We start from the raw sequence: 13,352 nt of genomic DNA, 5'->3' as shown, positions 1-13,352 counted from the left end.
GTGACAAGAAGGATGCCGCGAGAAAGCCAAGTTATCATTTGTGACCGAACCGGCATGACAATGCGACAGATTCTCTCGTCTGCAAGCTGCCTTCGCCTTTCCTGTCGATGGTAGCATGTCATCTGCAGACCGTACAGTCAACTGTACAGCGAGCTGACCCTGTACACTCCGCCTCTTCCGGTCTACCTTTGCTTGTCCTTCCGACCTCGTGCGTACCGTCCGATGGCACACTATCGTCTCGAACAGCTCCCGTCTCGCGCCTTTTCAAGCACACACATACATCACAGCAACAATGTCGCAACTCTATCGAGACCCTTGGGCCAAGCGCGAGGCATGGCGAAAGCACCCCGTCTTCTCGCACCGCTTCTTTGCGCGCAACATCTTTCCCGGCTTCGGGTTGGGACTGGGCGCATTCGCAGTCTACCTTGCCATCGACACGATCACACATCCTTCCAACATTGAGAAGCTCAAGGAGGACGCCCGCAAGCAGACCGGTCGCCAACATTAGATTGCATCTCATGCAGCAACCCAGATTTGATCAATAGTACCGCAAGCTTGCACGCCCAGGATCGTATGAATGTGTGTGCAAAGCCTTGGATCTGGCCATTTGTCACCTCATCGTCGCATCGTTGCCGAGAAATCAGCTCAAAGCGTGCACCCTCATCGGCCTACAGTGACTGTCAGTCATTGTCTGCGATTGTACGCTGTGTGTGAGAACGTCGACCTCATGGCTTGCAGCGAGGCCGCTCAACGCATCGGATCTGACAAAGCCGATGTGAAACGATCTCGTCGAAAATCTACCTGGGTGTTACGCCGCCAGAGGATGAGACGCTTGCAAAAATGCTCGGCTACGGCTCGCACGGTAAGAAGAATTGGGACAGAGAGAGCGACGAGGCAAAGCACGCCATTTGGATTCCCAGCCACGCCTTGCATTGCCGCCCAGTGCAAGCAAGGCTGTCGACGCACCTGCAGCGTTGAGTCATTCAGCGGCATCCTCGAGCGAATGATGGATCTCCGTTCCTTTTCACACCCTGCAGCAACCTCGTGTAGGGTCTTGACACGACAATGCGAATGCTCGACGACACGATCCGCCCCCTCTCAGGTGGACATCAGCTCTGTTGCCACAGCCGCAAGTTTGAGCTTCTTGAGACGACTCACGCTGTCGAGATACTTATCTGCCATCGAAGGGAGATCAAGCTGGCGTGAGACATTCCAGGGCAGGTGAGGGACGAATTTGAAAATCTTGGGCGGCGTTCAGGCGTTGACGATGAAATCCACGCAAAGACCGTGCGCCACGGACAATTTCTTCTCAAGGATCTTCCGGTCGTCCCAGCAGTCAGATCAATCTATCCCTCCGCACTCTTCGGCACGTAACGGCTTTGCTTGGTCTGAGGTGGTGATTGATCCTGCACCAAAAAAAAGCGTTGAGCCGAGGTCCATCTCTGCCTTTCTTCTTGAGATCGCTTGCGGGTTTCCCACTTGTCACAATTTTGGTGTCCCGTTGGGAAGATTCGCCATAAGCGCCAAGAAGTGGCACACTTTCGTACAGCTTGCGGGCCATGTTTCCACTGCCGGGCTCCACTGTGTCGCTGCTGCACAACTGCATACAGAGCGAAATCGGGTGTGACCCGACGACAAGCGTGAGCGAGGAAGGCGTGGGAGTGTGATTGGCACGGTTGGACCGACACTCGATGAATGTTCACGAAATGCGACTTCGTACCTCTTCTTCCCTCCACCATCACCCTCATCCTCTGCTTCGGCTCACCCGTCTCTCATCCCCCTTTCCCCCTTTCAATCTCGTCACAATGGCCAACGCTCCTCACGGTGGTGTCCTCAAGGACTTGCTCGTCCGCGATGCTCCCATCGCCGCTCAGCTTCAGCAGGAGGCCGACACGCTCCCCGAGCTCGTCCTCACCGAACGACAGCTCTGCGATCTCGAACTCATCATCAACGGTGGCTTCTCTCCTCTTCAGGGCTTCATGAACCAGGCCGACTACAACGGCTGCCTCGACAACATGCGTTTGACCGATGGCAACCTCTTCCCCATGCCCATCACGCTCGATGTTGACCAGCAGCAGGTCCAGGCGCTTCAGATCCAGCAGGGTGCCCGCATCGCCCTGCGCGACCCTCGTGATGACAACGCTATTGCCATCATCACCGTCTCGGACGTCTACCCCGTCGACAAGGTTCGCGAGGCCAAGGCCGTCTTTGGCTCCGATGACCTCGCCCACCCTGCCATCACCTACCTCCACAAATCCGTCAAGGAGTTCTACGTCGGTGGTGAGGTTCAGGCCATCTCCAAGCCCGCCTACTACGACTACGTCGCTATCCGGTACACCCCCGCCGAGCTGCGACAGCACTTTGCCAAGATCGCCTGGCGCAAGGTGGTCGCCTTCCAGACCCGTAACCCCATGCACCGTGCTCACCGTGAGCTCACCGTCCGAGCTGCCCGTCAACGCCAGGCCAACGTGCTCATCCACCCCGTCGTCGGCATGACCAAGCCCGGTGACGTCGACCACTACACCCGTGTTCGCGTCTACCAGTCGCTCATGCCTCGTTACCCTAACGGCATGGCCACGCTCGCTCTGCTGCCCCTCGCCATGCGCATGGGCGGTCCCCGCGAGGCCCTCTGGCACGCCATCATCCGCAAGAACTTCGGTGTCACTCACTTCATTGTCGGTCGTGATCACGCCGGTCCGGGCAAGGACTCGAGCGGCAAGGACTTCTACGGCCCTTACGACGCCCAGACGCTCGTCACCAAGTACACCGAGGAGCTCGGCATCGAGATGGTCCCCTTCCAGCAGATGACCTACATCCCCTCGACCGACGAGTACCAGCCCGTCGACGAGGTGGCTGCCGGCACGCAGACCATGGACATTTCCGGTACCGAGCTGCGTCGTCGTCTGCGCACCGGCGCTGCCATCCCCGACTGGTTCTCCTACGAGTCGGTGGTCAAGACGCTCCGCGAGTCGTACCCACCCAAGGCCAAGCAGGGCTTCACGCTCTTCCTCACCGGCCTGCACAACTCGGGCAAGGACCAGATCGCCCGCGCCCTCCAGGTCAAGCTCAACGAGCAGGGCGGTCGTTCCGTTTCGCTCCTCCTTGGCGAGACGGTGCGTTCGGAGCTCAGCTCGGAACTCGGCTTCTCGCCCGAGGACCGGGCCAAGAACATCCAGCGCATCTCGTTTGTCGCTGCTGAGCTGAGCCGTGCCGGTGCTGCGGTGATCGCGGCGCCCATTGCGCCCTACGAGAAGTCGCGCGCCGCTGCCCGCGACACCATCACCAAGACTGGCGGTGCTGGCAACTTTTTCTTGATTCACGTCGCTACGCCGCTCGAGTTCTGCGAGGCCACCGACAGGAAGGGCAACTACGCCAAGGCGCGCGCTGGCCAGATCAAGGGCTTCACCGGTGTTGATGATGTCTACGAGGAGCCCACCGACGCTGATCTCGTTGTCGACATCAGCAGGCAGTCGGTCGCCGAGATCACCCACTCGATCATTCTCCTGCTCGAGGCTCAGTCGCTGATCTAGACATAGACGCTTTACGAGGTCGGATTTGCCTACATATGACTCTCAAAATGGATACAGTTGTGCTTTTCACGTCTATCGACCGCCGAATGAGAGCCTGGTTTGAGCGTGCCCAAGACATATTGAGTGTCTCTCGGTGGAAAAGTGTGACACGAGCATTTGACATCATACCTATCGTTGTTCCTTCAAGCCATCTGTCGGTCATGCATGGTGACGAGGTGATAGACATGCTATTCTTCCACGATTCGACGTAGAGTACGCATCTGAAAAGACATCCGACTCTTCGGCGATCCCTCAGCCTCGAATCAAGACGGAAGACATACAAGTCGTCGTAGCGATGCAACATCAAAATCACACACAAGATGCAGTCGAAGCTATGAGAAGGAGCGAAATCCATAATTGAGCAAACGAAACGTGTACGAGATACAAGAACAACGATGATCAGAGAAACGAAGAGTCCATGCGGTTTATCCCATCAAGAGATCAAACTCAAAGTTTAAGCGCGACCGAACATCCTGCCGACGGCGCGCCTGCGGAGGCCGGTGGCGGAGCCGAGCTCCTTGCTGACGGTCGAGACGATGGTGGTGATGGGGTTGCCGCCAGACGCGCTGGTGGAGGCGGGGGTGCTAGCCGACGAGGAGCTGCTGCTACCCGACGAACCAGAGCCCGAGCCGGAAGAGGAGCCGCCAGTCACAGGGTTGCTGCTACCCGACGAGCCGGTGATGGGGTTGTTGTTGATGGCCGACTGGATAGGGTTGCTCGCCGACGAGGACGAGGAGCCGCTAGAGCCAGAGCCGGAGCCGGAGCCGGAGGAGCCCGAGTTACCAGTGATAGGGTTGTTGTTGATGATCGACTGGATGGGGTTGGAGGCCGAGGACGACGACGAGCCGCTCGAGCCCGAGCCCGAGTTACCAGTAATGGGGTTGCTGCTGATGATGGTCTGGATAGGGTTGCTCGCCGAAGACGACGACGAAGCGGAGCCCGAGCCGGAGCCCGAGCCGCCGGTGAGGCCACCGAGGAGACCGCCAATGGCGCCCGTCAGGCCGCCAGTCGAGACCGAGCCACCAGGGATGAGGTTGGAGCTACCACCCAGGTTGGTGCCGTTGCTACCAATCACGAGGGTGCCGTTGCCAATGTTGAGGCCCGTCGACGAGTTCTGCAGACCGTTGCCGGTGTTGATGCCACCGGTAATCACACCGTTGCCGACGTTGACACCAGCAGTGGTGTTGGTGATGATACCGTTACCGACGGTGACACAGGCAACGACGAGTCCCTTAGCGTCGAGGCAGGTGGTGGCGTTGAGAGGATTGGAGCCCGTGGTGAGGTTGCCAGTGACCGCACCGTTGCCGATGCCGACCGAGCCGTTGATGTTGGAGAGACCACCACCCGTGGTGATGTTGCCACCAACGAGACCACCACCGATACCGACGGAGCCGTTGATCGAACCGTTGCCGCCGACGCCCAGGCAGACTACGACTAGTCCGTTGGCGTCGAAGCACGTGGGGCTGGTACCGTTGTTGCCGGTGCTACCGCCGCCAGGAGTGGTACCGTTGTTTCCGCCACCGGGGGTGGTGCCGTTGTTACCGGTTCCGCCACCACCAGGGGTAGTGCCGTTGTTGCCGCCGCCGGGCTGGCCACCGCTGTTGCCAGTACCACCGCCGCCAGGGGTAGTGCCGTTGTTGCCGCCACCGTTGTTGCCACCACCGTTGTTGCCGCCGCCGCCGGGCTGAGTACCACTGTTGCCAGTGCCGCCGCCACCACCGTTTCCACCACCGTTTCCACCACCGTTACCACCACCGTTTCCGCCACCGTTTCCGCCGCCGTTGCTTCCGCCACCGTTCGAGCCACCGCTGCTCTCGGAGCCACCACCGTTGGAGCCACCACCGTTGGAGCCACCACCGTTGGATCCACCGCCGTTGGAGCCAGAGCCAGAGCCGGAGCCAGAGCCTGAACCGGAGCCCGAGCCCGAGCCAGAGCCAGAGCCAGATCCAGATCCAGAGCCGCTACCGGATCCAGAACCAGAGCCGACGCCAGCGCCAGAGCCCTGGCCGAATCCGCCGCCGAAGGGACCAGTACCGCCAGCAGGGTTGAAGCCGTTGGTGCAAGTGCAGTAGCAGCCGCCGAGGGGAGCCTGCGAGTAGGTGGGGACGGGGACGGGGTCACCGCCGCACGTGTTGTTGGCGGCAACGAAGGAGAGAGTGGCCAGCACAAGGGCCGACGAGGAGATCTTGATCTTCATAGTGAAGGAGGATGTGTAGGGTGAGGAGGCGTAGGGATGAGGTGACCGAGAGTGAGGGAGCCTAAGGAGAAGGCCGGTCTTGAGGAGAAGGATGGACGAGATACGGAAAAGAGGAGGAAGAGGGGGCGATGGATGGTCCAGCTTATATCATGTTCCGATGAGGGCTCCGACGAGGTCGGGAGCGATGAGTCGAACGGGGCATTCTACGAAGCAAGGTCGCTTCGAGTGAAAGATGTCTAGCTGAGCTCTGATGGAAGAAACACGGAGAAACAACGTCTGGTAAAGCGCCGATACTCCTATGATGCGTCGAACCATCTCTCGAGGGCTGAAGAAGGGGCGAAATTCTCCTTGAGCCACAGCTGAAACTGTCCCAGAACAGCTGATGCGTCTCGCAAGGCTGACATTGAAACCGTTCGTGATGGCGAGCAGCAGATGGATGAGGAGCCGGAAGGGGAAAAGGCGTTAGATGAGGTCGAACCCGTAAGCGAGAAACATGGGCGAGCATAAGAAGACAAGATGGCTGACAATGCAAAGAGTGAGGGAGAAAGGGTCTGGGAGGGGTTGCGGTGCAGGTGGTGATGTGGGCAAACGGGCCTGAGCAGACGTCGGGCGGGCCAACTGACTCGCCGGGTCATGGGCAGCTAAAGCACCGACGAAGAGAAGATGATGCACTGATGGACAGGACATCTGCAGGCGAAGGCGCAACAATGGCGACTTTGAACGCATCCAGCTCCACATTGATCCGCTTCTTCGGCCATCAAGGAAGCTGAGTAGTATACGTGAAAAATGAAACCCGGGGAGCCGAAGCGAGAAAGACGACGACGAGTTGGGATGGAAGGCTGCAGCATTCATTGTCCGCAAGCGGAGCTGGATGCTAGGGACGTCGTCGAGTTCTGCGAGAGAAGGAAGAGAGGGCAAAGAGGAGGATGGTGTTGTGGTACGGTTTTGCCGCTCACTGCGGGGAGACTCGAGCCAGATCCGTGGACCCTGGACGGGGCAATGGATCGACGGGGGCGCAGAAGGGACAGAGATGCGAGCCGCGTCTGCAAAAGGGTAAGGCGAGCAAGCGAGCAAGCGAGGGCGGCGGTGGCATGAAAGTGGCTGAGCGGAGGATCACCCAAATGCAGAAGAAGCTCGTCGCTGCTGGCTGTCGCGTTGTGCGAGAAGGAGAGAGAGCGGTGAGCAAGCGAGTGTACCCGTCGCCAGGATCTGCAGCTTGGCAGAACGGGACAGGTCGAGGTCAAGAGCAGATCAGATTGAATCTCGGATGAGTAAGAAGACGTGTCTCGACGCCCTCGTCTAAGGCTGCTCAATGGAAGCTTAATGAGGGGTGGCAACCCTGTGTCTCGCTTAGGGATTGTCATTGCAGTCCCTCCACCATATCCCAGAAGCGGAGATAGAACAGCTCCCTGACTCTCTGTTTGCTCAGCTCAAGATCCACGCAGGTCCTCCGCCTCCGCCTTGACCCGCTCTGCCGATCATGGCGAGAGCATGGCGCCACTTTTGCCCTCTCGAGATGAATGGTCATCGTGAATGTGACGATGACAGTCTGGGTGGGAAGCTCGGATAAAGTCCGCGGGGTGATGGAGCGTGGGAACTTGACCGACCTCATCCCACGACGAGGAAGACACACCCTTCTGCCTTGGCCTTGGCCATGGAACTGTTTGAATTGGCGGCGGTAGTTGTTAGTCTCAAGCTGAGCTAACTAGCAGCTTTGTAAGGACGGATGCGCCGATATTCGTGAGACTAGTGTCAACGGCGGGCTGAGACGTTGATCTACGGAAGCCGCTAATGCAGCCGTGGACGCAGCCCAGCGCTGCTCCGCCTTGATCCCACACGCACTGTCCGCAGCTCTTGTTCGACCACGCTCAAGCCGGCAAGAGGACCGACGGCAATGACGCTGCACACAGTCAATCAAGCCAAATGGGCTCAGAAGGGCATCCGAAGATCAGCCTCTGAAAGCCACAAAACTGCAACGAGAATCAAACTCAGAGCCGATTGGCTGGGCAGCTGCAGACAGAGCTTCAAGGGACCCACCAGTCGGAAACGCCTTGCTTGGTCTGACTTTGAATTAAGGACTCGCTGACAGGGGTCCTCTGTCTTTTACTCCTTCAGCCCCGCTTCAGTGTCGCCAAAATGACAGCTCTCTCCTGCCTCTCTCTTTCTCTCTTTCTGCGACCGCGAAAATTTCCCGTTGCGGAGTTGAACATCAATTGAAAGCCCTCGCTTAACGAGCCCCCGCATTTACCCTTGTGCTCAAATTTGTCGTTGGATTGACCCGCACAACCGGGCTCACACTGGTGCTGTACGAAGCCTTTGGCCAATGGACGAGCCGCCGTCATCTGACCTTGAATCTATCCGTGTTCTGCTTCTGAGTTGACGATTTGCTTCTCTATTCAGCCCAGCTAGTCCCGAGGAAATCTCTCTCACATGTCGGCTCCCAACAATACACGTCCATTTGCCCACTGCGCTGGCCCGCCTCAACTTCTACAATGCGCTAGTCGATCACGCTCCTGTTTGTTCACGACGCTGTTTGCTACTCTGACTCCGCTGGTCCAGGCCATCCGCTCTGCGACTCCGATCCGCCGAATCCCGATGGGCTTCTCCGATGCTGGCTCGGCGGTCACCTTTCGAGATGCGAGCCGCAGCCAGCCTAGTTCGAAATCGGGAAGCATCAGCAACTTGAGTCTGCATGCGTAGGGCGATGACTTCTAGCCGATGATCACCAGATCGGCGGACGGTGGCTTGCGAATATGCAATCTGAGTCGCCGCGCGTCGGCTGACTCGTGGTCCTCGCTCCTCCCGTGGATCGGCAACTGTGGCGGCCATCACTCCATCCACTCTTGAACCCTTATCCGCCGCATCCGCTAGCCTCGTACGGCACAAGTGGTGGAGAGTCGACAAATCCAAGCCACGGATGCGCCTTCGGCTGCTGCACAATAGATGCCAGTAACGGCACTATAGGAAGCGCTGACGATGGCCGGCAACCACCAACGATTCGGCGTGGGAAAAGCGGTCTGGCGCGGCTGCTAAGCGAGACCTAGTGCACAGCCAACCGGATGCTTACGTCGAGGTGGACCAAGGGATCAAGCGCCTAGTTCGGCTTCTGCTTCTGGAAGTGTGTCCTATTTTGGGTGGCGAGGATGCCGGAGCTGCACAGCGATCCCGAGATCTGGTTCAAGGTCGGTCTACATTCAACCTATCCGATGACAGCATGAGGACTGGTATCCGAGGCGGCTAACGATGCATGCTTGGCTTGCTTGGCTCATCTTCGCTCGATGCGGCAGGAGGGAGGACGTCGACGCAAAGCCATACCGCGGAAATCGGTACCGTTTAATGGGAGCACAATGGCCAAGCACGCGCGGCCCAGGCCCGAACCCTTGATCACGCTGCGAGTGCTCTAAGCGAGCGAGCAGGTGGGCAAGGGCGCGTTGGTGGCGGGTTACGAAACAGTTGGGCGCGCGATAAAGCCACACAAGATGCTACCGAGGGGAGCGTGTAGAATTAGATGTTGCAACCCTGCGCAAGTCGACGTCGACCGAGTAAAAAATAAGGCTTAGCCGGATGCGGTAGGGTTCAGGTCTTGACGAGGCGCCACGCTAGAACTTGCCGAACGCCCAACGGTCTCGCCAAAAAAATCAGTCCAACGCAGATCCCTTCTGCAGATCATCTTGGACGATCCACCGCCCGGGTTCCGTGCAACAGAAATCTGGACAGATGTTAGACCTTGTCTTATTGTCGTGCCGCCTAGATCTGACCAGATCAGGATGGATCTAGCCGATTCAAGCAAAAGAAGCTCGGTGAATGTTAGGGTCCAACCACCGCTATCAATAGGCTGGCCCCGCGAACTTGACTCAACACGCTCTGACGTCGCTCGAGCTGGATCTCTCCCTTCTTTTGAATGTCTTCGATTCTGCTCAGACTGACTCTCACTGCTTCGTGAGAAATCGGACTCGAGCATGACATCTCCGTGGAGTCGGCATTTTCACTGAGCATGAACACGAAGAAACGCTCGGCGTGCCAGTCTACAAAGGATTGTAGCGGCTGGCACTCGAAGAGCTTGGATGTCCACGTTCTGTGCCTGTTGATCGACGTCGGCGCTTGCTGGACACCGAGTCTCGAGAGTGAGTGGGTGAGTGGTGCAGACCAAGAGGCCCAATCATCGCGGCGATATTCGGAACGAAAGGGTTCAGTTTGTATTGACTCGAGCCAGAAGTTCGCGATCTGGAATACAAATCTCGAATCGAGAATCAAATCCCTGTGCTTTTTTGATTCAAAATTTGGACGGACCGAAAGCGTTCTCAGATCGAGCCAGCCCGACACGAAAAATTTGCCGCGAGAGCCCACAGCGTTGAACCGGAAAGTGTGTGTGTGTGTCTCTCTCTCTGGATCCTAGCTGTCCAGCGTGGGGGGGACCAAGCGGGAAGAAAGTCAGTCAGTCGTTCGTTGCACAAAGCGTCATCTTCCACAATTTCACAAACCTTGGCCGCCTGTCTGCAAGCGCAGCGCGCACGGAAACATCCTCATTCTTCCTATCTCGCTCTCGGTCTCTCTGCTCATCATCACCACCACCTCTCTTTCCCTACTCTTCTCGTCTCGTCTCGGATTCACATACATCCATCAAAATGGCTACCTTCCAAGAACGTTTCACCAAGGGTGCCTACCCCATCCACTCGGTCGCCGAGGCCGTCAAGCCCGGTCCCCAGGGTGTTGACCTCTACTCGAGGTTCTTCCTCGCCGGTGCCCTCTGCTGGTGAGTATCTGCTCGCACCGATGGGAAAAGGTCGATCTGGTTTCGGGCTTGGTTTTCGGAATGCTAGGATTGCATCTCTAGAACGCAAATTGAGGAAGCGCCCTTTGCTGGTCATCTGAAGAAAGGCGCTGTCGTCGGGGATCGCTTCTGCAAGAAATGCGGCACACAGCGACAACGGCTCAGCTGAACTGGTGCAGAGCCTATCCAGAGCCTTTCTGGCTCGAGTCGCACGCAAATGTTGCACAAAAGACTGCTGTCTCAGGAAGGAATACCCGCGCATGGACGCAGCTGTCGCAAGATCGATCTTCTCGCCTCGACACTGCCGAAAGTCGCAAACATTGTACTGACTTGCTCATCTCTTTCATCCGCTGTCAACCCGACTTCCTCCCACAGCTCCATCACCCACGGTGCCGTCACTCCCATCGATGTCGTCAAGACGCGTATCCAACTCGAGCCCACCGTCTACAACAAGGGTATGATCGGTGGTTTCCGCCAGGTCATTGCCAAGGAGGGTGCTGGTGCTCTCCTTACCGGTCTCGGCCCCACCGTTCTCGGTTACTTCCTCCAGGGTGGTTTCAAGTTCGGCGGTTACGAGCTGTTCAAGAAGATCCTCGTCTCGCAGATGGACAACGACACGGCCGTCAAGAACCGCATGGCCATCTACCTCGGTGCTTCCGCCATTGCCGAGTTCTTTGCCGACATTGCGCTCTGCCCTCTCGAGGCCACGCGTATCCGTCTCGTGTCGCAGCCCACCTTTGCCAACGGTCTCGCGCCCGCTTTCCTCAAGATCGCCCGCGAGGAGGGTCTGGGTGGCTTCTACGCCGGTTTCGGCCCCATTCTGTTCAAGCAGATCCCTTACAACATGGCCAAGTTCGCCACCATGGAGGTGGTGCTCGAGAAGGCCATCAACGCATACGGCAAGCCCAAGGCCGAGCTCTCCGGTGGGGAGGCCACCGCCCTCAACCTCGGCTCGGGTCTCATTGCCGGTTTCGCCGCCGCTACCATCTCGCAGCCCGCCGACACGCTCCTGTCCAAGATCAACAAGCAGAAGGCTCTGCCCGGCGAGACCGTCGTCGGCCGCATCACCAAGCTCTCGGGTGAGCTCGGTGTGCGTGGTCTCTTCGGTGGTCTCACCACCCGTCTCGTCATGGTCGGCTCCATCACCGCCGGTCAGTTCGGTATCTACGGTGAGCTCAAGAAGGCTCTCGGTGCCACCAACACTGTCGAGATCTCCAAGGCCTAAATGGTCCTACATGTACATTCTAGATGGTCCACTTGTGATGCGACAGAAGGTCGATGTGTCAATCCAAGCCGATGCTTCTGCGCTGCATTTCGCGAGTGAAAACGAGCATAATTTTTGGTACCTCCTTTTGTGGATGTCTTTTGTTGGTGCGAATTTGGCCCCTTAGCTTTGAGAATGCGGTACATTGCTCCGGCCCGGCGTTGACAGACTTCCCTCCGGGTTTCAATCTGTGACCGCACTGCGACCTCAACGAGCACTCGATGCAGGGTGAGACCCAACCATGTGCATCATGGCAAGCGTCAGAGCCGAGAGCAAGGGTTTGAAGAGCCGGTGCATGCGACCTGTCCAGCGGCGCGAATTCGGACCCTCTCTCCGCGGATGGACCCGCCGCTCTCGTGCGAAATTTGACCGAATTCGCACAAGCCATCGCGCCGGGTTGCAACTCCACACTCTCACACGATGCACAGCCGGCCAGTACGCAGATCCACCATCTGCTTCCTACAGCATCCACCTTTGGCAGCATTACGACAGGGCATCCATCCGCCTCAAAAGGTACTAAGAAGCATTGACTGATCGGACACAGGCGGAAAACGAATCGTGCGGACACCCGAGCGGCCTTGGAAAGCAGTCAGCTCGGTCTGAACGTGCCAAGATCACGCAGCACTGCTTCGTCGGGATCAGAACCGGTTTACACGGCGCACTCTCTCCGAAGTTCACCTCGATCCATCCTATATACGACGCTTCAACACAGCGCATTGCTTTTCTGCGCCTTTGATCCGTCATCATGGTATGTACATGTGGCATTTGACCTTCGCGGTACGAGTGGCTTTTAGCTGACCAACCATGCCTATTGGGACGCACGTACTACTTTGCAACCTCGGTTTCGTCGCACAGTCGAACACGCTTCGTCCGTACCTCTCCTGTGTGCGGTCCACGCTCACCGCCGCGTTGACGTTGGACAACTTTGCCTCGCAAACGGTGGAACGGCACAACGTGCCCGAGATCGAAGCTGCTTCCTCCCTCGAAGTCCTCTTGACACCCCTTACGATCAGTCGCAATGAGAACGAGAAAGTCCTCATCGAACCCTCCGTCAACTCGATTCGCATCAGTATCGGCATCAAACAGGCGGACGAGCTGGAACGCATCCTCGCCCACAAGTTTACGAGGTTTCTCATGCAACGCGCCGAAGCCTTCGTCATCCTCCGTCGCAAACCGGTGAAAGGATACGATATCAGCTTTCTGATTACCAACTTCCATTCCGAAACCATGCTAAAGCATAAGCTCGTGGATTTCATTATCGAGTTCATGGAGGAGGTGGATAAGGAGATCAGCGAGATGAAGCTCAGCATCAATGCAAGGGCCAGGATTGTCGCCGAGAGCTATTTGTCACAGGTAAGTCACCCAACACCCAGTGCCTCATTGAAGACTGGACACTGACACCTGCCCTTTCTGCTCGATCCTTTTGGTCAACAGTTCGCATGAAGTCGTTTCCGATCAGATTACCACTCGTTCAAATGCTCAGAATAGTCACCCCAAAGAGTGTCCGGGTCCCAGATGCGTTTTGAAGCACGAGGGCTGCTCAGATGAGGA

The 13,352-nt window shown here is 57.6% G+C and overlaps 5 protein-coding genes across 5 annotated transcripts; 4 read left to right on the top strand and 1 right to left on the bottom strand.

Annotated features, from left to right (window-relative positions):
* Positions 1–292: 292 nt before the first annotated feature.
* PSEUBRA_001985 (NADH:ubiquinone oxidoreductase, B12 subunit) lies at positions 293–508 on the top strand (the record flags this gene model as incomplete). The annotated part of the gene is made up of 1 exon (XM_016435169.1): positions 293–508. One exon carries the CDS (start codon positions 293–295, stop codon positions 506–508), a length of 216 nt encoding a protein of 71 aa, XP_016293546.1.
* A 1,297-nt stretch (positions 509–1,805) lies between these two features.
* PSEUBRA_001984 (Adenylylsulfate kinase) lies at positions 1,806–3,530 on the top strand (the record flags this gene model as incomplete). Its single annotated transcript, XM_016435168.1, has 1 exon — positions 1,806–3,530. The coding sequence occupies one exon, from the start codon at positions 1,806–1,808 to the stop codon at positions 3,528–3,530; it is 1,725 nt and encodes a 574-aa protein (XP_016293545.1).
* Positions 3,531–4,023: 493 nt separating this feature from the next.
* On the bottom strand, positions 4,024–5,766 carry PSEUBRA_001983 (uncharacterized protein; the record flags this gene model as incomplete). Its single annotated transcript, XM_059464714.1, has 1 exon — positions 4,024–5,766. The coding sequence occupies one exon, from the start codon at positions 5,764–5,766 to the stop codon at positions 4,024–4,026; it is 1,743 nt and encodes a 580-aa protein (XP_059321220.1).
* A 4,625-nt stretch (positions 5,767–10,391) lies between these two features.
* PSEUBRA_001982 (Mitochondrial substrate/solute carrier) lies at positions 10,392–11,762 on the top strand (the record flags this gene model as incomplete). Its single annotated transcript, XM_016435179.1, has 2 exons — positions 10,392–10,519; positions 10,913–11,762. The coding sequence occupies 2 exons, from the start codon at positions 10,392–10,394 to the stop codon at positions 11,760–11,762; spliced, it is 978 nt and encodes a 325-aa protein (XP_016293544.1).
* Positions 11,763–12,605: 843 nt separating this feature from the next.
* PSEUBRA_001981 (ARP2/3 complex, 20kDa subunit (P20-Arc)) lies at positions 12,606–13,244 on the top strand (the record flags this gene model as incomplete). The annotated part of the gene is made up of 2 exons (XM_016435178.1): positions 12,606–13,154; positions 13,236–13,244. 2 exons carry the CDS (start codon positions 12,606–12,608, stop codon positions 13,242–13,244), a joined length of 558 nt encoding a protein of 185 aa, XP_016293543.1.
* Positions 13,245–13,352: the final 108 nt, after the last annotated feature.

The sequence above is a fragment of the Kalmanozyma brasiliensis genome (genome assembly GCF_000497045.1).
Source record: "Kalmanozyma brasiliensis GHG001 unplaced genomic scaffold PSEUBRA_SCAF16, whole genome shotgun sequence".
Lineage (NCBI taxonomy): Eukaryota > Fungi > Basidiomycota > Ustilaginomycetes > Ustilaginales > Kalmanozyma > Kalmanozyma brasiliensis.
This window is presented reverse-complemented; position numbering and strand designations above follow the sequence as displayed.